At 38.0% G+C, this 23,738-nt stretch overlaps 2 protein-coding genes across 2 annotated transcripts in view; both read left to right on the forward strand.

Moving 5' to 3' along the window:
• On the forward strand, nucleotides 1-17,613 carry LOC121729109 (histone lysine acetyltransferase CREBBP-like; the record flags this gene model as incomplete). Its single annotated transcript, XM_042117495.1, has 9 exons — nucleotides 1-573; nucleotides 5,989-6,188; nucleotides 7,952-8,147; nucleotides 10,032-10,198; nucleotides 10,775-11,116; nucleotides 11,355-11,588; nucleotides 12,684-12,822; nucleotides 16,799-16,915; nucleotides 17,486-17,613. Coding segments are annotated over exons 1-9 (1,608 nt in total), but the record flags the coding sequence as incomplete, so codon positions are not given.
• The window catches only part of LOC121729122 (CREB-binding protein-like), a 16,759-nt gene continuing 10,607 nt past the window's right edge, over nucleotides 17,587-23,738 (forward strand). Inside the window, exons 1-7 of the mRNA XM_042117508.1 lie at nucleotides 17,587-17,805; nucleotides 18,304-18,425; nucleotides 18,772-19,219; nucleotides 19,435-19,788; nucleotides 20,004-20,123; nucleotides 20,496-20,846; nucleotides 21,227-21,384. Of these exons, the coding sequence (XP_041973442.1) occupies nucleotides 17,620-17,805; nucleotides 18,304-18,425; nucleotides 18,772-19,219; nucleotides 19,435-19,788; nucleotides 20,004-20,123; nucleotides 20,496-20,846; nucleotides 21,227-21,384 (1,739 nt within the window). The 5' untranslated portion in view covers nucleotides 17,587-17,619. The remainder of the gene's footprint in view (nucleotides 17,806-18,303; nucleotides 18,426-18,771; nucleotides 19,220-19,434; nucleotides 19,789-20,003; nucleotides 20,124-20,495; nucleotides 20,847-21,226; nucleotides 21,385-23,738) is intronic.

Consider the following 23,738-nt stretch of genomic DNA (forward strand, 5'->3'; position numbering starts at 1 on the left):
GACAAGCGTAGAAAAAGTTTTCATCAACAGCCGCCATTTTGCGCTGGAGAGACTGTGAAGTATTTCGGAATTTGTCGTGTAAATTTTCAGTTTTTTCTTACATCATTTAATCATAAACAGTACCATTCCGTATATTTTAAAGTGTTAAGTGAATTTGTGTAAATCAACAATTAAAATAAGTTACCTAAAGTAGCAAAAATCTGGTGATATTGTTTTCATTTATTGTGCTAGTTCCGTCGGAAGATGGTGAGAGGGTTTATGTAGCTCGTCGATTCGTAGCTTTGTAATGGCGAATACTTAGTGAGAAATTTTAATATGTGCCTTCGATGGTGGGAAGGACATCGAACGATCGGGATGTGGGTGAATTACATTATAATGGATGATAAATCACTATAAAATGTTTAAAATTAAAAATATAAGACAGAAAAGTGTTATTTGAATCGGCGGGCCGAAATATTCACGACGGCTTACGTTTAGTAAACAGAGCCATGGCCGATCATCATGTGGATGAGCCGCCTAATAAGCGGGCTAAAATGATCCGGGACCCTTTCCAGGGTCCCTCAGCTACCACGGGTGAGTACTTTATTTGATTTCATCAATCTTTTTCAACTTACACTTTTCTTCTGTCATGTATGTATTGCTGTGATTTTTGACATTTTGTCCGTCGTTCTTGTTAGCGCCGTGAAGTTTTGCGTCGTATTATTGTTGCATTTCGTTGAAAATTTGCTCTAGGATCGAGAAATAAAACTTTAGAACGAATATTATTATATTTTCATATATTTTAGTAGAGGTACATCTATGTCTTGGTTACATTACAAGACACATATTCTTTGCATAAAATTGTAAGAAAAATCGCTACTTTATCGTTTATAACGTGCATTATTATAGTAAAATAATCACAACTTTATAAAATAAATAGATAGAAATTAATAAAGTTGACTACAATAGTTATTGTCCATGTTTTATTAGATAAAGAAAATGCATGTTTTCTTTGATGAGTATTTATTAAATTCAATTAATCTTAAATGTTTGACCATAATTTGATGTATTCATAAATTTTATAATTTTTTTATGTAAAGTACTACTAAATATGATTGACACCTCCATGGTGGGTATCACAGACACAATAGGTTTTCAATTGTTATGTGGCAGCCGGCTGCCGCTTGGGGATTAATGGTTTAAAGTTTTGTAATTTGCTAAATACTGCTTAACAAGACCTTAAATGCTTGAATATTATCTGTAGTATTTGGTTCTTTAAATTATAATTATAATAATATAAAATAATATTTCTCAATCTTACGAAACACTTTATTACAAGACTTTTTATTCAGTTTAAAAATTAAAAATCATGTACAAGGTGTACATGATTTTTAATTTTGAAACTGAATAAAAAGTCTACAGTCTAAAACAAGACAATACAAGAATTAATATTACTATCAATCCTTTAAATTTAAATATTTTCAGTATGTTATACCTAAATGCAACTTCTTAGTTAAATTGCCTCACTATCAGACTAATGAAAATTTGTAGTCATTAAAAAAATTTGGAGTTCAACTTTTTAAAATTAATAAACCTTAAAATGTAGTTAATTCGTATCACCTTCATCTACCTTATACTGATTGATGTATTTAGATTTTTAATTTATTTGTATTCTAGTATTGAATTCAATTTGTGTAAATACTGTATTATTACTTACTTTATTGTTAAATTTTTTATTAAAATAATTTATTTCATTATTCTAAATTCTTAAGCAGATGTTATTTTACCTAATAGAAGAATAATAATCTGATTAGTGTTCAATACTTTTTTCAATGAAATAATTTAAATTGCTAAATAATCTTTATTTTTTCATAAAGTTGCAGTTTTTGAGTTAAGTCATATGTTCATTCAAAAAACATTTGGAAAAGAGAAATAACTTTTTCTGTTTTCCAATGGTTTTTTTGATGTTATTTAATAAAAAAAAATACATTTTAAAACAAATCTTTAATTTAAATAAGGTATATATATATATTAAATATATGATATCTAATGGTATTAACTCTTAAGTTGAGATAAGCATAGAGTTGGTCGCTGTTAAACATTTGTGTATTAACACACAAAAAATTTGGTGTTGAGTTATGAATGCAGTCTTGTTTGAAATGATCTGAAGAACATGACTGCATTCATAACTCAATACAAATTTTTTTTTGTAGGATAGTACACAAATGCTTAAAAACAGTGTCTAATTATAAATCTTAGTTTAGTCTGTTTAAAGATAAAATAATGATATAGAAGACCATTATAATCTATAAGACCATAAATAACAATTATAATCTTCATTTAAAAAAAACTTCATTGAATTTATTTTCTTGCAAATATTTTTTTTTATCCTTAAAATTGAAGATGTGAGTGGAAGAACATGATAAATAACGGTAAAAAATTACCGTTTTTTTAATGGAGGCTTTGAGGCCGGAATAATTATTTGAAATAGAAAAACTGCATTTTATGTGTAGCCAGATAAGTAGTAAGCCAGGCGATGGAGTAGATAAGTTACAAATTTTGTTCAAATTATAAGGGAAAAAATGAGTAAATGTCTGTATGTTACAAAATGTTTGTTATCATGACATTATTCAACTCACACACGTCTTCAAATATACTCTAAACAGTTTTTGAAGTTTTTTTATATGGAACTTTGATTGTACAATGTACATGATAATATTTTAAGTACCATAGACGTTTTATTATACAAATTTTGTATAATATTGGATAAATTATACAATACATACATGACAAAATATGTGCAGATTCTTACAAGTTACCAAATTAAATATCTTAAAAGTTGATTCTTTTTTATTGGTTTTTGTCTACGAATAATAAAAACTATGGAACCATAACTCCCATACTATTACCGTTTTAAATTTGGTTCCTTTCGAACTGTCATGTAACGTCAGCCTGATACCGCTCAAGGCCACCTAAATATTGCAAATGTATTGAAATGTGTGCCTAAGGTACACTTTTTTGACAAGTATTGTGGAGCATGTTTTTTGATGGAGTTACTTTTCCTTAGTTTTTATTATTCATAGGTTTTTGTAATAGTATAAAGTATTTAATAATTTAAGATGTGAGTGGAACCAGATACTTACATTTCAATTTTTCCCTTATAATTTTATCCAATGGCCATACAGCCTGATATATTGGCTAATATATCAGGCTGTATAGCCATTGGATTTTATATACAGTATAGAATCCATTTTTTTATTTTAAATCATTTTCCCGGCCCTAAAGCCTCCATTTATGCAAAATAACCGCAATTTTTTAAACTGTTACTTACATGCTTCTTCCACTCAAGTCTTCAATTATAATGCCCATTTTTAATACATGCAATAAGAATGGCAAAATTATATTTGATTTATGTCTTTGTGATGATACATAATATTATGTATTTCAAATCTTGTGGAAGCTATGCATATAGGGTCATAAGATGAATGTTAAATATATTTATTAAAAAAGACATTTAAATGCATGCATATTGAATGCATTTGAACTACAAAAAATACATTAAAATACCTAAATTTCTTATTTTGTTTGCAAATTATTATAACTTCTTTTAAAATATTTTTTTAACAGTAGATTTAGTGATTTTGTATTTTTGTAAGTCCTGGAAAATAACTTGTAATAATTTTACTGTAGGAAAATGTACAGTTTTACACTGACATAAATAATAGGCCAAATGCGAGTCGGACTCGCGCACGAAGGGTTCCGTACAATTGAGCAAAAATAGGCCAAAAAAATTTTTTTTATGGGAGCCCTGCAATTTTTTTTTTATTTTAAGATTATTATTAATTATTAAAGTAGACATAATTAAGGCCTTTTTAGGGTTCCGTAGCCAAATGGCTTAAAAACGGAACCCTTATAGATTTGTCATGTCTGTCTGGTCTGTCTGTCCGTCCATATGTCACAGCCACTTTTCTTTGAAACTATAAGAGCTATACTATTGAAACTTGGTAAGTATATGTAGTCTGTGAACCGCATTAAGATTTTGATAAAAAAAAATGGAAAAATTATTAAAAATTTTAGGGGTCCCCATAGACCATACAACTGAAACAAAAAAATTGTTTTTCATCTAACCTATGCGTCTGCGGTATCTATGGATAGGTCTTCAAAAATCATATTGAGCTTTCTAATATCATTTTTTTCTTCTTAAGTGGTAAAATGTGTGTTCCCCCCCTCTAACTTCTAAAGCAGGGGCATGATAATTAAAAAAAATATATGATGTACATTACTATAAAAACTACCAACGAATATTGGTTTGAACGAGATCTAGCAAGTAGTTTTTTTACATGTCATAAAAAGTAAACCTTAATTTAACTTTCATTAAATCAACTGAAATATAATTAAATTAAGAAATTTAAAAAAACCCCCGCCAAACAACTTTAAAAAGTAATGAAATAATATTAACTGCCTTTAAGTTCAAATAATTCCTAACTTGTGTAAAGTAATATTTTAGTCCATAATTGTTGTCAAGGTGTGTCGGGGGACCGCCAAGTAAACTACAACCTACAACTGCCAAGTCGCTGATTATCTCGATTCAGTTCGCTGAGAATTGATCCTTAAACTTGTTATGTGAAATCAAACATCTACATTAAGTGACATTAGCGGTCCTCCGACACACCTTAACAACATTTATGGACTAAAATATTACTTTACACAAGTTAGGAATTATTTGAACTTAAAGGCAGTTAATATTATTTCATTACTTTTTAAAGTTGTTTGGCGGGGGTTTTTTTTAAATTTCTTAATTTAATTTTATTTCATACTTTTTAAACTTCTGTTGGTTTAAATAGTGCAGAATAATTCCTATCAACACAATCATATTCTCGTGATTACCATATTCTATCAATGTCGTTTTCGATGAGGCCGTTAATATGAGCCCAAACATGAAACCTCCACTTTGGGTTCATACAAAGCTCGGTTCCTATAGAATCCAGATGATGCTGCAGCAGCAGCATGTAAATATTTACTGCTTATCTACTTCTTACTGGTTGTCGCAATTAAAATGAGCCCAAACGAAACCTCTGCTCTAAGTTGGCGAGGAGTTGGATATCCTATTGATTACCAGGTGATGCTACAGCACCAGGTCAACTTTCCATTATTATGTGTATAGGTATATTGTATATTCACAAATGTCACGAACTAGAATGAAATATAAAACCCATCAAACGACTACAAGTTGCCAACGGCCTTTCATGAACCAGATAAACCCTGATTGTTCAGCACTGAACAGGCTGATGATGATGAATCACTCTCGATCATGTCAACTTTCAAACAAAAAAAACTAGATCAAAATCGGTCCACTAGTTTGGATGCTACGATGCCACGGACAGATACACACACAGACAAACAGACAGACAGACAGACACGTCAAACTTATAACACCCCTCTTTTTTGTCGGGGGTTAAAAATAAATCGAAAACCTTTTAATTTCATAAAAATAAACCTTATTGCTGCTGCGGAACCCTTCATGGGCGAGTCCAACTCGCACTTGGTCGGTTTTTTGAAAATATCAAGTGCCTACCTGTTGCCATTATTGATATCAAGCAAAAAAGGCCAAAAAAATTATGTTTGTTGTATGGGAGCCCCCCTTAAATATTAATTTTATTTTGTTTTTAGTATTTTAGTTATAGTGGCAAGTGGCAACAGATAATACACAAAATGTAAAAACTTTAGAAGTCTAACTATAGTGATTCTTGAGATATAGCCCGGAGACGGACAGACAACAAAGTCTTAGTAATAGGCCGTTTTTACTTTTTACCCTTTGGGTACGGAACCCGAAAAAGACATTTTCCCTTCATAAAAAATATTCTATGTCCTTCCCCATGGGCTACTCATTTTTATGACAAATTTTAACAAAATTGGGCCAAAAGTTTCTGAGCCTGTTTGTAACATACAAACCAACTTTTCCTCTATTTAAATTTTTTTAAGTATTGTAAAATAACTTTTGTGTTTTAGATTTCTCCAATGTCGACATGTTTGACTTGGAGAAAGATTTGCCCGACGAGCTGATGAGCTCGTGGGGCGAACAGCCGGGTATCACGGGGCCGAAGCCCCCGGCCCAAGGTCCTGGCCCGGGGGGACAAATGGCCCAGCAACTTAACGGGGACGACCCCACAGCAGCTATGCAGCGACAGATCAACAATCACCTTTTACAAGTGAGTTGTTATACTTAATGGTTGAGATTTGATAGTTTCATTATTTAAATTATATCGCCTTCATTTATATCTGTACTAGTAACACTGCAATGAAACGACGTTGCATACCAAAAATCATCGCGGCAGCGGTACTTAGCCACACGTCACTAGTACTGTGGGAAGTGAAGTCGTCGTTCCCCTGTAGTGTACACCTCGACTCTCGAGCCCAAATGGCTTAAATGCAGGCACTAAACTGTAAAAAAAAATGTATGAAAAGTGTGGTTTCACCTTTCATAGCTACATAGATTTAGGGCTTTCGCTGCCTTCAGCGTGTGCCCGCCACGGGCGCCCGCGCCGTGCGCTCGCCATAGCAATCGTGCGTCGGCTGACCCGCTCAACGTGCGACGGCTGACACGATTACTATGGCGAGCGCACGCCGCGGGCGTCCGCGACGGCCACACGCTCAACGCAGCGAACGCCCCTATAATAACAGCAGCTAAGCAATTAAAAGGTAGTTAGATCTTAGTCACCAATCAAGTATTTTATTTTTACATGTCAACGCTTAAGAACCAAGACCATCTATACATATTATACACTTTTGGCGATTTTTACTTTTTAATGCAGTTCTCTTTTTGGTTAATTTACGCATCGTTTCCTTTGATCAGTCACCTCAAAATCGCATTAAAAAAGTTATAAATAAATACCAATACCACCTAAGTTATGGGACAAAAAAAATTACGGTAATACCACCTATCTACACACTATGTATGCTACCAATTTCGTTTCATCTTCAGCAATTAAAAGATGTTCTACCAAAGGATTGCTAATTTTTCTTAACTCATATAAAAATATGATTAAAATTTAATTGTCAAACTACTACTATTTTAAATAATGTGTTACAAAAGATTGTTTTCTAAACCGTTTCATGGTAAAATATTTTTCTGTTAACAATTCTATAAAATGAAGCGTTTGTTGTTTAATGACATTTTTTATAATTACTTTATTTAATTTTTGTTTCATTTCCAATACCTATCCTATATTCAAAAAGTACGTATCTTTAAGCTGCACAACCACACGCAAAAGAAAACGCCGTAATTTCGAAACGAGTAAAGCTTTCTTGAAATACATCTAAACAGCTTTTTCCTATGCTTATCCAGTTAATGTTCAGAGATAAAAAATATAGAAATGTTTGAAGAAAAAAAATTTAACGTTTTTTTTTAACCCCCGACAAAAAAGAGGGGTGTTATGTCTACTGTAAAATCGACTTTTTGTAGATAGATGGTCTTGGTTCATAAGCGTCGATGTGTTTTCAATCTTCTTTGTTATGATAAGAGGTGTTAAATTTTCTTGTAATATAAGATCACAAATTGCTAAAGGTCTCCAACATTAGTAATATTGCATTTGGTAACATCATCAGGCATTGCAAGTACCATATTAATTTATCTCTCAGTATTATGTCAATCCCACTTGATATTTTTGATCTCTTCGCTGTTGTAATAATTATCATAATATGAAACTTAGAAAAGGTAAACTCTTCATAATGTTGTATTTCCCTTCCCTTCGGCCGCTTTGCACGATCGGTGCAGCCCAATACAGCGCAAGTCAGATAACTCAAATAAGCTTGGAACTGTATTGTATTTACACCACGGATGTTGCGAATATTCGCATCCGAATTTTCGGATGTAATAAAAAGGCATCTGCAACTTCGCTGGTTTACACTTGTAGTAAAAGAAAAAATTCGAGCATGCTAATAATACTCGTTCAATGTTTCGGTCTTGTCACAGGCAAACAAGAGTGGCTTGGTCGGCCACAACAATCCGTTAGGGTTAAGCAGCTTAGGCAGTAAGAGTCCTAACCTCCAGTCGCCGCCGAACGTGTCCGTCTCCAAGGACATGATGGGCGGCATGCACCAGCAGCTGATCACCAACACCAGCCATCCCAGCCAGCTACACTCCTCTATGCCCATGAGTTCTATACAGGGTGTGTATGATTTTGTTATATGTGTAGAGGTTTTTATATCTCATATATTATGTACCTTCATGTCAAAATATAAGTGCAATAGAGTAACCTACGCCCAGTTTCTGAGCTTTTTTTACTCTAGTTTGTCTATTAATGTCGCTTTTGATTGGCTAGCATCAAAACATTAACCAATCAACAATGGTAGTGAAAAGATAAAATCCTATCACAAAACCTTGGAAAACGGGCATTAGCCGTATTTCATCAAACTTGGTGACAAACACACCTGGAATTTTTACGCACGTGCAATGTGACACTACATCGTTTTGCTAGTAGAATCTATCTGAAGTAACACATTGTGCGTCCGCCCGATTCTGGTATAGTTTACTCAGTTACTGTACGATTTTTAACGTCGTATTTGCAACTTACAAAAAAGGAATATTAATTCAAGCCCCATAAGAGCACCGGTGATCGCGACAACAATAGAATACAATAGCATTTCCTGAAAACTGTGATCGAAGTATTAATATAATTCTTACTTAATCACTTTTAATTATATTTATAATATTTACTAGCTGTTGCCCGCGACTTCGTCCGCGTGGACTTCAGTTTATAGCGCGCGATGTCAACAAAATTGGTGTCACAAGCTTTAATAAAAAAACCCTGGTACCCCTTAAATCAAAACAGCTGTGCAGTGTCAGTAGGGTTGCTGAGGATTCCTCTTCCGCTTCCTCATAATGAGGAAGTTCCGCAATATTTTGGGTTCCTCAACCGTTACCGCATCCTCATAAATAAAATTACAAAAATCCTCTTCCGCTATCGCTTCCTCAAAATTTAAGAGGAATTTATGAGGAATTTCACTGCGCATGCGCGTCGCGTATCCATCTTTTTTGTGTGCGTGTGTTGTGTATGTTACTGAACTCCTCCTTAATTGCTGGACCGATTTTGATGATTCTTTATTGTGTGTGTTTTGAGAATGGTTTAGATTCATAGTTGGGTCCACTGGAAAATGCCCTTTTAATTATTTTTTGTGTAATGTATGTACCTAGTTATGGATAGACAGGACAAAGACTTTTGGGTTGGGTCTGCTAGTATTTATAATTTCCTATCATCCTCTTCCTCATCCGCTTCCTCTTCCGCTTCCTCATCTGAACCTCTTCCTCAAAAAATATCCTCTTCCTCATCCGCATCCTCTAAATTTGCGCGTGAAAATTCCTCTTCCTCCTCTTCCTCATAATCACTTTCTCAACAACCCTATTAGTGTGCATATAATATTTCAATTTTTTAAATTAATCTTTATATTTTATGCCAAATTTTTAAACTTATTTAGCTCCCCAATTACACAACTTTACCCATAAACTATTTATCATTGATAGGTTTAAGGTTACGTCACTGCATAGATAAAGTACTAATTTAATAAGTAACGTAAAAAATAAGTAACGTAAAAAGAAATAACAATCGAAAAATATTGACTATACGATAATACCACCTCTTATAGAACGACTTCTGGGCAAGCGTTAGCGCGATGTAGGAGACGCACGGCGCCATCTATTTTGAATTTTTGGAACTAACTTAATTTGAACAAATTTACGCATTTTCACCCCCATACAACGCTTTCTTTCCAGTAAAAAAGTAGCCTATGTCCTTTCTCAGGCTTTAGACTATCTGTATACAAAATTTCATTACAATCGGTTCGGTAGTTTTGGCGTGAAAGCGAGACAGACAGACAGAGATACTTTCGCATTTATAATATTAGTATAGATTATCAAAGTGAGTAAAAAGTTTCTATGATAAAAATTTACACACTTTCGTATCGTATCGAAAGTTCGATTTTTTCTGGTCATTTATTCAGTAACGGACAATGAAACAGTTATTTTCATTATGTATTCTAAATTACTTTTCTTGCAGCAGGGATGAATGTCACCAATGTCGGTGGCAACATGGTGGTGACGAACAGCAACATGAGTGGTGCGAACATGCTCAGCGGTGGCATCATCAACAATGTAAATAAGCAATTGCCAACGCTGATGGGCAACAATCATCATGCAACACAACAGCAACACCCTCATGCGCAAGTAAGTTCAGTTTCTTAATTTCAATTAAACTTTGTGCAGATACGAAACCGAAATACCCATAGCTAGATTGCCTACAGAACAAAACATATGGAACCAACAAATATCTATGACTTTTGATCGCTCTCGAGAGCTGAATGTGGTCGTGAATTTATTATGAATTGTAATACGCTCATTTGCCGATATGAGAGTTGTAGTCATTTCAACTGTACGGAACCAAAAATTCGTAACTCTAACTCAGGCCTCATGTTTGTGGTCCATATAAAAAAAAGGTTGGGGACCACTGCTCTAGATTATAAGAAGTAAAAACTGCATCCAGTAGTGTCTTTAACGGCCGTTCCCAATATTTGATCTATCTCTGGTTTTGCCCTACTAGAGATAGGAATAGCTCACATTAGACATTATAGGCATATATTTTATGTCAGTTGTGAGCTATTCCTATTTCTAGTAGGGCAAAATCAGAGATAGATCAAATATTGGGAACGGCCGTAAATGGCCCACCTGTAAAATTGTTTTTTTGGACACGATAATTTACGTTGGAGGCATCGTTTTCCCTCGTAACAGCGTCGAAACTTTCAGGCGATGCAGAACGGCCCTCTCAGCGGGCGAGTGGGCGTGGGCGGCGTCGGCGTGGGCGTGGGCATGCAGGCTCCGATGCGCACGGGGCTAGCGCATGGGCACGCGGCGCACCATGCGGCGCACGGCCACGCGCACGGCCACCGCATGAGCGCGCCCGGCGGCGGCGGCCATCCGCTCGCGCCGTACCACCCCGTGTACGGCCAGTCCGCGGCCGGCGGGGGGGCGGCGCAGCGCGCGGCGGGCGTGCGCTTCGGTCCGCCGCCCGAGACGGGGGGCGGGGCCGCGCAGGCGGTACCCCCCGCCCCGTCCCCGCAGACACCCGGCGCGCCGGCCGGCGGACAGGTTAGTGTTCAACCAATCGACACCAATAAACTTATGATAAAATGAAGATGGGAATAGGGTTCAATCTACTCTCATTTCATCAACGAATAACGCTGACGGGTAGCGTTAACACCTTTCTTTCATAAAGAAGAAAAACTTAGTTTTTCAATTTTACATGTAGTGGATGTAAAATTGAACAGCAAAGTTTTTAACACATAATATTGAAAGTGTTTTTGAGAATACAAAAATCGTCTCACAGTCCCAACCTCAGGCGGCCACGCAGGCGGCGACGGCGCAGCCCCCGCAGCAGCCCAACTCGGGCTCCATCGCGGACCCCGAGAAGCGGAAGCTGATCCAGCAGCAGCTAGTGTTATTGCTGCACGCGCACAAGTGCCAGCGCCGCGAGTCCCAGTCCAACGGCGACACGTGGCAGTGCACGCTGCCACACTGCAAGACCATGAAAGGCGTACTGAACCATATGATGTCGTGTCAGGCGAGTGATGTTCATTTCATTATATTATTTATTCGACAGAAAATTCACAATACGATTAACCAATCATTTGGCAATTTAATTTCAACAGAATAGGCATGACGACATTTTTTTTCTGGTTGGTAAGTAAAGGACCATTCAAAAATAGAAGCATTGGCGAAAAATGACTGATAGCTTTCTTTCCGAAATATCACAATTCAAAGCTCACACAAAATAGACCTTCCCAAAACGCTCCAAACAAAATGTTAGCTAACTATGACGTCAGGCATAGCTAGATTGTACGCATCGCGGGAAAATTTTGTTCGATAGCTATGTTAAATATTGCGTTTATGAACTTTCATAAATGCAATATTTGACATAGCTATCGAACAAAAGCATCATAAGAAAAATTGTTATAAATTGCTTAACTTATCAAATGGTATACAAAAATTAAGAAATTTTATTAAAAAACAATCGTCTTGACTATCCAACTTTAAAGGCTCATAAATCATAATTCATAAGTCATAACAAAAAAAATACATAAGTTATGAAGTTGAAATTTTGGGAATACATTTTTCATCATTGTGTCTTAAAAATTAGTTAATCTTTGACCTTGTCGTCATCCCTATTATGGTGGTATTCGTACAGTTAGTCACATCTACACTTCGATGGAGAACAGAGAAAGATATTGTACAAAATTTTGTCATGCAATCCTTGCTCAATTGAAATTACTTTCAGAAATATTTAAAACCTTTAAAAAGGAGACGCTCAGAACTTGACTGCTTGTATACAAGCGTGCGTTGCGTACATACACGCACACGCGCGCCCTCATAGCGACGATGCTTTGTGTAACTTTAACGACACTCAAACACAGTAAAAGAACGATTATATTGGACTACTCTTATTTTATATCACTAGAATACAAAATCTCTAAACGGGTAAATTATTATAAATCTTAAAAAGACATTTTTTTCCACTTTTTTGGTAAAAGTGGCCCCATACGAGTTTCTTGCGCCAGTAAGAAGTTTCGTAGGCAACACGTAGGACGTTCTGAAAACATTTGATTCAAACATATTTAGAAACAAAACAATTTTTATTTATTTCTTTCTTTTGTTACAGGCGGGTAAAAACTGTGTCGTACCTCATTGCTCCTCATCTAGACAAATCATCAACCATTGGAAGCACTGTAACAAGAATGACTGTCCAGTCTGTCTACCGCTGAAACAGGCAGATCGGACTAGAACTAACACAATGAATGGTAAGTTTTATTACACTTTAAACAAGCTAACAGATTGACTAAGTTGTTGATATTGAATACTAAACATTCAAAACAACAACAAGACACTGTGCCTTTTTTTGTTCATCAAGAGGATGCGTTATAGCGTAGTCAACAGCGCACATGCCCGCGACGCATGCGCTCTGACCATAAAAACCACCAAATGTTCTCGTCGCACATATTACAATAATCTGACACTGCACCTGAACAAAAATTACAATGTTGGCGTTGCGTTCGTTGACGCATTACATTATTGAACGCGCCAAAACGAAAGTTGAAAGGAGATGACGAAAATTGTAGATGAAAGTGCATAGTGTGGACTATGGTGTGGACATAGCTAATCACAGACTAGCAATTGATTTCTGTGACGTCGTATTCCAGTAATGTTTTTGCCAAGTTTATAATATAAGATTTAAAATGATATGGTATTCGACCTCAACATTATGTAAAATTATGTATGACCTTAATATAAGTCTATCGACTATTCTATATTTAATAGTGTAAAACATTCTGAGATGGATTTAATTCAGAGTTTAACATCCCATTTGATTTTTCTTTTACGGTATAATTTGAAGATTTAATATAAGCTTTACAATTGGCACACAATACCTTGAACTTATTTCTTAACTACGGCAAAGAAAAAGAAAAGGGTTATGATTTTGAACGTCTACATATGTGTTCTCCTAGCGGCCAAACTACTGGTCCGATTTTAAGAAGTCAGGTGCCCATTGATTAGTAAAGACGTAGCGGGTGACTTACAGGGACCCTAGACGATCATGCAGCACGACATGCGTTACGTGCTGTCATGCACGCATGATTGTTTATTGTGTTGATTGATTCGAATGACATGCAAACTATAGGTCTACCAGAATCTGATAGCAAAGAACAACGAACCTTATTACAGAATTTCGAAATTCCAAGAGTCTTTCTCGCAACCTGAAGAGAGAGACTCTTCGAAAATGGTAAAATGTGTGTCCCCCCTCTAACTTCTAAAGTAGGGGCATGATAAGTCTAAAAAAATATATGATCTACATTACTATAAAAACTACCAACGAAAATTGACTTGAACGAGATCTATAGTTTGTGCGTTTTAAGATGATATGGGTGACACATTATAATTGACAATAGTAGGGAAGTTACCTAAGAAATTTAATCGATAATTTAAAAATATCCAGACACTTCATAAAGGAATTGCAATCGAAATTATCGATTTCGTACTGACGTTTCAAAGTGGCGCCGGCGATTTAAAATGGCCGCCCTTTTTATCGATTTGATTTCGATTCAACAGTGTCAATTGGCATAAGTTCCATTTCATGCATCTGACATTTTTCAAATATTTTAGTAACAATAATTTTCACAGTTAAAATGTATAATTTTATATTAATAAGTTAGCATTTAGCAACTTTTCATTTTTATTCATTTACAATTATAGGAAACATGTGTTTTTGTAGATGGAATATAATTTATTACATTTTGATTTTTTTTGTTTTCTTGTAAAAAAAACCCGTAGCAAGGAATATGAAAAGTGTCACCCATATCATCTTAAAACGCACAAACTATGGCAAGTATTTTTTTTATAAGTCATAAATAGTAAACCTTAAATTAACTTTCATTAAATCAACTGAAATATAAAAATAAATCAAAAACCTTTTGATATCATAAAAATAAATCTAATTGCTGCTGCGGAACCCTTCATGGGCGAGTCAAACTCGTACTTGGCCGGTTTTTAAACTTATTACCTTTTTTAAAAAAAATCTTGGAGGTTGACGTCTACTGCAATATATCCATGCGTAAGTTAAAGATAAGCAGCGATGACTTTTGCACTTTTGCAATAATTTTTGTCATTGATATCTCACAAACACGAGATACAGTAAGCAGGAAGTTGTACTTCTTGTACACAGAAAAAACTTACAATTACAATAAACTTAATGTCCACGCAAGACAGAAGTCGATCGATGTTACAAAAACCGGCCAAGTGCTTGTCGGGCCACGCGCAATATAGGGTTCCGTAGTACCACTAGTTTTTGAAATTTTTTGTATGGTCAATGAATGTACATTTAAAACGTGTTTTACATTACTATTTACCAACAACATCATCTCAGTTACTTTCGAAGGAACTTGAAAGAAAAGTTCCTTTATACTTAGCCGAATACATTTTTGTTTAGTTGATCGACTATTACTCAATAACTTATGAAGTCTTCTTAGCCGTGATAGTTTTCCTTTTAAATTCAGCATATTTTCTACTCCCGTGAATTTTTCCACATTTCCAGAAGCAACCGTTTAGCTGGTAGAAGGGGGACACTGGACTCTAACGATTTTTTCCACTTTATAACATAATATGTCACAAATGGATCCCTAAATCGGAAAATGATCTATGAATACTCATAATTTTATTTTTGAAAAACCTATCCAACGACACCCCACACGATGGGGTGGGCGCGAAAAAAATCATCCCCACTTGATGTGTAGGGGAGGTAACATAAAAATATATTTTTAAGCCTTTTGTCGGAATCATTAATGTGTGTAATCATGCCAAATTACAGCTTTGTAGGTCCTATAGTCTCTGAGAAAAACCGCGGACGGACAGACCGAAACTATAAGGGTTCCTTGTTGACTACGGAACGCTAAAAACAGCCAAGTTGGCTTGATATCTTACTTTTGTGTATTTTAAAATCATTCTTAATTTTTAATACGAGCAATAACTAGACGACAGAACAGTCAGCTGCAAACTATAATCTATACTAATATTATAATTCTGCAGAGTTTGTTAGTTTGTTTGTTTGGTTGAACGCGCTAATCTCAGGAACTACTGGTCGGATTTGAAAAATTCTTTCAGTGTTAGATAGCCCATTGATCGAGGAAGGCTATAGGTTTTATTTTATCATTCTAAGACTAATAGGAGCGAAGAAATAGAGGAAAATGTGGAAAAAACGGGGGAAATTATATGAAATTGCTTATTATCTTAAGAACTACTGGAGCGATTTTTATGTTATTTGGCAAACATGAAGAATAGACCACGTTTAGCGACATAGGCTATTTTTACATTCAATATTTTTGTACAATAAATAATACTTGGGACGTGATCTACTATGCTAACGCGGAAGAAGTCGCGAGCAACAGCTAATCTAATAATAATATATAAAATTCTCGTGTCACGGTGTGCGTGGTAGAACTCCCCTGAAACGGCTCGACCGATTTTCGTGAATCTTAGCGAGCATATTGTCTAGGGTTGAGAATCAGACAACATTTACTTTTTATATTGATAAGTGCAGTTGTTGAATAAATAATAGTAAATTATTACAACTTGAGACTGACGGCGACCAATGTTTGTGCGACGGGATAGCGATGGACGTTGCCATGGTGACATACTTATTTAGTCACATTAGTAAAATAATATGGGCGAAATACTTTATATGGCAAAACAACGTTTGCCGGGACAGCTAGTAACTGGATAAAAAATAAATTATAACTCGACTATAAACTGTAAACCCTGATCATTCAAATTCTATTGACACATCTCATTACAGGCACTTAGGACTAATAGACATTACCCTTTGCTTTGGCTTTGTCGTACTTAGATAATCCTGATTTAAATAAACTCAACTGTTACTTAACTGTTTGGCTAAAACTTTAATTTTTGGATTACAATTTGTTTGTAAAAATATCTATTCTGTAATCCTCGTATTATGTGTTAAATCTACAATGATACAAAACAGAATAGATGTAAATAAATAGTATTAACTTAATGTTTAATAAACACTAATGAAACACAATCTACTAATTGATCTATTTCCACTAGATTTACTATTAATAATTATTTTACGTCAAACATTTAACGGTTCGAAGAAACGATGGCGCCAGCCTAATTTTTTTTCACTCTTTATGGTCGAAATTGTGTTTAATTAGTGTTTAACATGAATTTACACTAAGAACCTACGATATGACGTAATGTATGTAGCGGCGGCGGCAGCGGCGGTGTCGCACGCCAGTACGGGCGCGGTTGCGGGCGCGGCGCCGGCCAACGTACCGCCCGCGCCACAACCTAACACCCTACCCCCTGTCAACCCGCTGCAAGGTAAGTAGTTTACAGACGACTCTTAATAGTACTAATATAAAAATCTGCCAAAGTTATGCTATCACATTTAAATTTTTATACATAACATAATACAATACTACCAAGAAACTTTTGGGACTTTTAACTTAATACAGTTAGTCGAATAAATGAAATGTTTGACATTTTCTGTCGCCATTACTGTTCTTAAATTTAAAATAATATACATCCATACTAACATTATAAATGCGAAAGTGTGTCTGTCTGTTTGTCTGTCTACCTGTCTGTCTGTTACCACTTCATGTCCAAACTGTTGAACCGTTTTGCTGAAATTCTGTATGGATATACTTTGAGACCCGGGAAAGGACATAGAATACTTTTTATCCCGGGAAAATGTACGGTTCTCGCGCGATAAACGATTTTTCGGTGTAACGGAGTTGCGGGCGTCATCAGCTAGTAATTGATAATATATGCAAGTTGCGACAAAAAATTGTGCGTGTGTGTCAAGACTCTATGGCCTATGGCACAAACTCCCTACTATTGCATCGTATACGTTTCCCATTCTTTCTCTCGAGCTACTGTTATTGTCACTAGCCGGCGTAGCGACGACAGCGCCACCGTCTAATGCGGGCGTGGTGGGCGGCGGCGTGGGCGTGGGCGGCGTGGGCGCGGTTGGCGGTGGCGTGGGTGGAGTGGGCGGAGTGGGTGCGGCGGGCGCGGGCGCGGACATGAAGCGGGCGTACGAGGCGCTCGGCATCGCGTGCCCGACGTCCGTGGCGGGCGGCATGGGGGCGTTCCGCGCGCGGCTGCCGGCGCCCCGCCCCCCTGGCCTCACGGACGTGCTGCCCGCGCCACAGATGCAGATGTTCCACCAGGCGGACCTGCACCACCAGCCGATGCCGCACCAACAGTTGGTGAGTGCGACAGATATTTTTTAATAGGCTTACCAACAATATAAACGCAAGTTTCCATCATTATTAACACTTAATACGTCTTACACTTTCGTACAAATAGAATATTCGTATCTAAGTATGTTTTAAAACTCGATTAGTTTTTTCGTGTTGTTTTACAATAGTGCAGTAGCTGCAACAGTATCTGTAAAGTAGTTTAAGAAAACATGTTTCTATCAGCAGACTGTCTCATTATTGTCTGTTAGCTGCAGTCTCCCTATCGTATCAATGTAAGCGAGCCCTAGTATTATTAGTATTATTGAACAGTTTATTTGATAATAAGATTGAAAGGCGGGCGCGTTAAATATTAACCTTAGACGGTCGATATTATTGCTCAATGCGTGATATTGCACAATAAAATTGATCGTCTAGTGAAGCGCTAAAGCACAAGGGCTCATAACATGACACTGTTATTGAGTTACCCTCGGTACCATAGACTAAAATAGAAGTGTGTCTGTGTAGATGGGCGCGACGAACGCGCTGCAGCTGCCCGGCGGGCCGGTGACCGCCAACCCCGTGTCCGGCACCAAGGAGTGGCACCAGTCTATCACACCTGATCTCAGAAACCACTTGGTTCATAAACTGTAAGCATATAATCTCATAAAATGCTGTAAGTTCTCATAAAATATTTATTTATGAGAACTTACAGCAAATATAACACAAGAAGGCTAATTAAATGTTTTCACACATAAAAAATAAAGTAGAAATGTAGAACAATACACAAAGAGCAAAAACTAGTCTATGATGGTAACAAATACGTTTTTTTTACATTTAAAAAGTTGTCGCTTATGTTCTTCTTCTGTTTACTGATACCAGTATAGAATAAATTTAATTCTATGCTCCGAGTTGTATCCAAATACTGTATTAAAACTATAATTACGAGGGCTTCTACAGTCATTGAAGGTGTCAACCGGTGTTATGTTTAAACAGGGTGCAGGCCATATTCCCGACCCCAGACCCGACGGCGATGCAGGACAAGCGTATGCACAACCTGGTCGCGTACGCGAGAAAAGTCGAGGGCGACATGTACGAGATGGCGAGCACCCGCTCCGAGTACTACCACCTGCTCGCCGAGAAGATATACAAGATACAGAAAGAGCTCGAGGAGAAGAGACAGAAGAGAAAAGAGCAGCAGCTGCAGCAGGCCCAGCAGGCGCAGCAGCAGAACCAGCTGCAGCAGAACGCGGTGGGCATCATGGGCGTGCGGCCCGCGGCGCCGGTGGGCGTGGGCGGCGTTGGCGTGGGCGTGGGCCGGCCCTCCCTCCCCGCGCAGACCGGCCTGCCCGGCATGCGCATCCCGTCGCCCGGCATCGCCATGCCCAACCGCATGGCCTACACGCCCAACCTCGTCGGACCACCGGGACCCAGTCCTAATCAGGTATAATATTTTTCGAATTTATACCTCCTGTGCGATCACGATTAAATTTTTGCAGGTCTAATTTTTTTAAGTTTGAATTAGATACATCGCTTTACTAAATACACGAGCTTATAGGAAAAACAGTATAGGTACTTTTGCGCTATCGGCGGCTACTGACGACTACTATGCCAAATTTTAACATGTTTGAGCACAAATGACGTTAAAAGTTTACACAGATGCCGCAAACGCCGAACGGCGGGACGGTGAGCATCGGCAGCGTGAGCAACCCTGGCATGTCGCCGTTCGGACAGCCGATGACGTCGCCGGCACCGCAGTACATGAACAACGGTCCGCAGCCGTCGCCGGCGCCGGACAAGCGCGCCGCCGCGAGCCCCTTCATGAGCTTCGCGGCGCCGTCGCCCGCTCCCGCGTCGCACCCGCCCACGCCGGCCACGCCCCGCCCCATGCCGTCGCCCGCGCCCGAGCGCCCGCCCTCCGCCGCGCCCGCGCCCGCCCCACCCCCCGCGCCCGCGCTCTCCGCGCAGATGGCGGCGCTCAGCCAGCCCGACGATAGCCCCGACAAGGAGGAGGTGCGTACCTGTTACCAACTAATTGAAACTGTGAATTAAATTTCTATGGAAGCACCTTTTAAACACTCAATAGTAATTTGCTTTAAATTCAAGATGAAGATTTAAAAATATAGTAATAATAAATTATACTAATTAATATAATTATTTAAGAAACTACTATGTAGTTTTTGTCGTTGTAGCGAAAAATATTCCTAAAAGCAGCGTTACTCGAACAGGTGCGGGTGAAAGAGGAACCCGAGGAGGACTGCGGGGGGAAGGGCATGCGTGACGAGCCCCCGCCCGACAAGGACCAGCCTCCGCCCCCAGATCCATTCAAGACGGAGATCAAACGAGAGGTTAGTTATGCCCTATAATGTGTTTTTTTTTGTTAGCCTATACTATCTCAGTCTTCCACTTGTCTCGCTCCAGCGCCACGGTTAGCCAGCCCGGTGTAACGCTCCAATGTATCACTTAAAAATTTTAAATCGCCATACGTTTGAATGTAAATTTCAACTAGTTCCCTCGATTTTGTACATTTGCCGCAACAAAGTAACGCAACGTCCGTTCTCGTCTCTTTATGTAAAACAAAATTTCATCTTAATCGGTGCAGTCATTTAAGTGTGAAGATGTAATTAGATTTACTAATGATATGATCTGGCTCATTAAAACATTTATATTGCTCACGCCTACTAAAGGCGAGCTCGTCACTAAATTTAAACTTTCATCAGGTGAAAGAAGAGCCAACAGAGGAAACTCAGTCGATCGAGCGCATGCCCAAAGCGGCACACACGTTCAACCCCGAAGAACTCCGGGCGGCGCTCCTGCCGACCCTCGAGAAACTGTTCCGTCTCGAACCTGAGTCGCTGCCGTTCCGACAGCCCGTCGACGCCCAAGCCCTCGGGATCCCCGACTACTTCGACATAGTCACCAAGCCCATAGATCTCGGCACCATCAAGATGAAACTCGACCGCGGCGAGTACAAGGACCCCTGGGAATACGTCAACGACGTGTGGCTGATGTTTGACAACGCGTGGCTTTATAACCGCAAGAACTCTCGCGTCTACCGGTACTGCAATAAGGTAAGAGTTACTGCCTTTTAGAACAACATAGCCTAATTTTGTCAGTAAATACTCACATTACAAGCTTATTTTTTTAACTAAAGATTTGGATTGGAACTTTGGTTTGAATTTAAAATCTGTGTTAAAAAATATTTCTATCGCTTCGTATTTTTAATAAATACAAAGCGACAGAAATCATTTCCTACTTAGGATTAATTTAATTTTTTTCACTATAGTAAGTTTAATTAATTTAATTTTACCTCGACTGTTGCGCGTGGCCCTAAGGCTTTTTACAGACGAACGGCACATGCGTACGGCAAATGCCGTTCGTCTGTGAGCACTCTTAAATAGTTTATCTCTATTTCTATAACGACACAACACTCATGACTGTTTCTTTTCAGCTCTCTGAGGTGTTCGAAGTGGAGATAGATCCGGTGATGCAGAGTCTGGGCTACTGCTGCGGTAGAAAGTACACCTTCAACCCTCAAGTGCTGTGCTGCTACGGCAAGCAGCTCTGCACTATACCCCGAGACGCTAAATACTTCAGCTACCAAAACAGGTCAGTGTTATAGGCTTAATATTTGTTATACTAAAGAGTGTCTAGCTAACTGGCCTCTTAGACTTGCCATAGACGGACCGCAAGTTGCAGTCGGGACCGACTGCTATAGAGCGGTCGTGTTGAAATTTGCACCGACCTCTCTATTATTATGAGGATAAGAATTTAGTATGAAAACTGCAGATCGCCGTGTGGCGACCGCATTTTGCAGTCGGTTGCGACTACAAGATGCGGTCCGCCTATGGCCGGCCTCTATTACATCTATCAGGACGTTCCCTGCGTTAAGTGTGCGCCCGGCGCGGACCCGCGAGGCGTGCTTGTTTCATGTCATCCGATAGAGCAGCACTGCGTTGAGACGCAAGGCGCGGCCTCCTGCGACGGGCACACTCTCAACGCAGCGAACGCCCTCATATTTCTGTAACAGCTAACAGGCCTTGTTCTAGTAGAAAGATATTAGATAATGATGGAAAGTATATTCAAGCCAAGTATAAAAATTTAATTTTAATAGACAAACACAAATTACAAGATATTGATGTGAAAATGTACTATCAGAGAAGTTGATTCCTATGCAAATCGGGGACCTAAGTAGTTTTGTTGTGTTACGTCAAACCCAGCTGACAGATCACAATTAGCATTGAATTGACATATTCGACCAAATAACGTTGGTCTGTCAATTGCATAGGAATCAACTTCCTCGATGGTACATTGATGGACACATTATCTCAAAGCCATATAAACACAGTTTAGTCTAGATGGCACATTTCTGAAACAATGTCTAGATTCCTGAGCACCTATTCTGCTATTTTAATCCAACATTAATTTCCGATACGGTTTTGATGCAGTCTCCATATAATAAAAGTACAAAATGGTATTGTAATGGTCAAACCAACGACAAACGCGTTCTGATTCGTCAAAACTCCAAAAGCCAAATTGTTTGATATACCACTTTGCCGTTGGATGGCCTGGAATCATAAGTACTGATACCATGTTAAATATAGATTTATATATAAACAGCCGACCATTGAACTCCTTCTCTTTTTAAAGTCGATTAAAATTGCAAAATGACTGCACAATAATTTAGACATTTTTGATGTTTGGTGATGTTTGTGACTTCATGTCCTTATGTCATATAACAACTGTCGCTTGTAGTGCTGCCAGACCATCACATTACTAATGTCGAGGCTCCAGGCACAGGCGATATAAGCGTAGATTTTGCTCACTACTATGCAGGACTCGGAAACCTAGTTAATCTTCGCGATCCTGTTTGTTAGAAACGCCATACATTCCCAAAAGAGCGTTTTCATTTCGATTTCGCTCTTAACGGACCGAAATTATTCCTGGTTAATGGTTATGTTCAAAGAGCAAAATGAAACTGCTCCTGCTCAAAATACCGGTTGGAACCGCGCGATTATGTGTTCGCCCCGCCCACACACACACACCACCACCCTCACCCATGATTGTCCACACATTCAAAACAAATAAACAAGTTTTGGCCTATTGGCTATTAGATGGTGCACTAAAAAGGCATAGAAGATATCACTGCACTAGTTATTTTCCGCGAGGAATTAACCAGGTTAATTTCAGAAGCAATACCGTTCGCATCTCGGTTTCGCTCCGAGCGAACACTTATCCAAAAACCTGGTTAAAGAGCGTTTTAACCTGATTTAAAAAATACCGGTTCCGAGCCCTGCTACTATAATAATTAATAACAGATACGCAGGTTGAAATATTAAGGGGGAGTCACGGGATTTTAATGGGGTTTAGTTATGCCTATTACATTATTTGCAATGGAAAATAATGTCGAAATAAAATATCTTAGAATAGGCTTGTTCAAGATAGCTTGACAGCATTAAGAACTGAAAACAAAATTATTGTTTGAAAGTGGAAAAAAGATAAAAACTGTAAAATACGCAAATGTGGCTTAAAAACTGATATTGCGTATTTATAAACATATTGTGTATAATTATACAATAAAGTGTATGTTTGTTACTTATTTGAAATTAATACAAAGTTCTTATTGACAGCTATTATAGTTTAGTTGTGTTGTGTAACATTAAGACTAGATAGGGTTTCTCACAGACATAGATAAAGATACATACCGCATGTCCTTCCATTTGTATAAAAACGAACGTACCACTTTTTTCCTACTTACTGTGACGTACTGATGATAAGAAATGTGTCCATTATCTAACATTATCAACGTTTCTATTCGAATTTCTACATCTCTATACACCACAATTAGGCATTTTTTCAATCCGATTTCCGAACGGTGCAGCGCAGACTAAAGAACAGACTTTCGAAAGACGAGCATCGCTCGTCGTTTATGAACGCGATATGGCACGCGAAGTACATACACA

This window comes from Aricia agestis, chromosome 7 (assembly GCF_905147365.1).
Source record: "Aricia agestis chromosome 7, ilAriAges1.1, whole genome shotgun sequence".
NCBI lineage: Eukaryota > Metazoa > Arthropoda > Insecta > Lepidoptera > Lycaenidae > Aricia > Aricia agestis.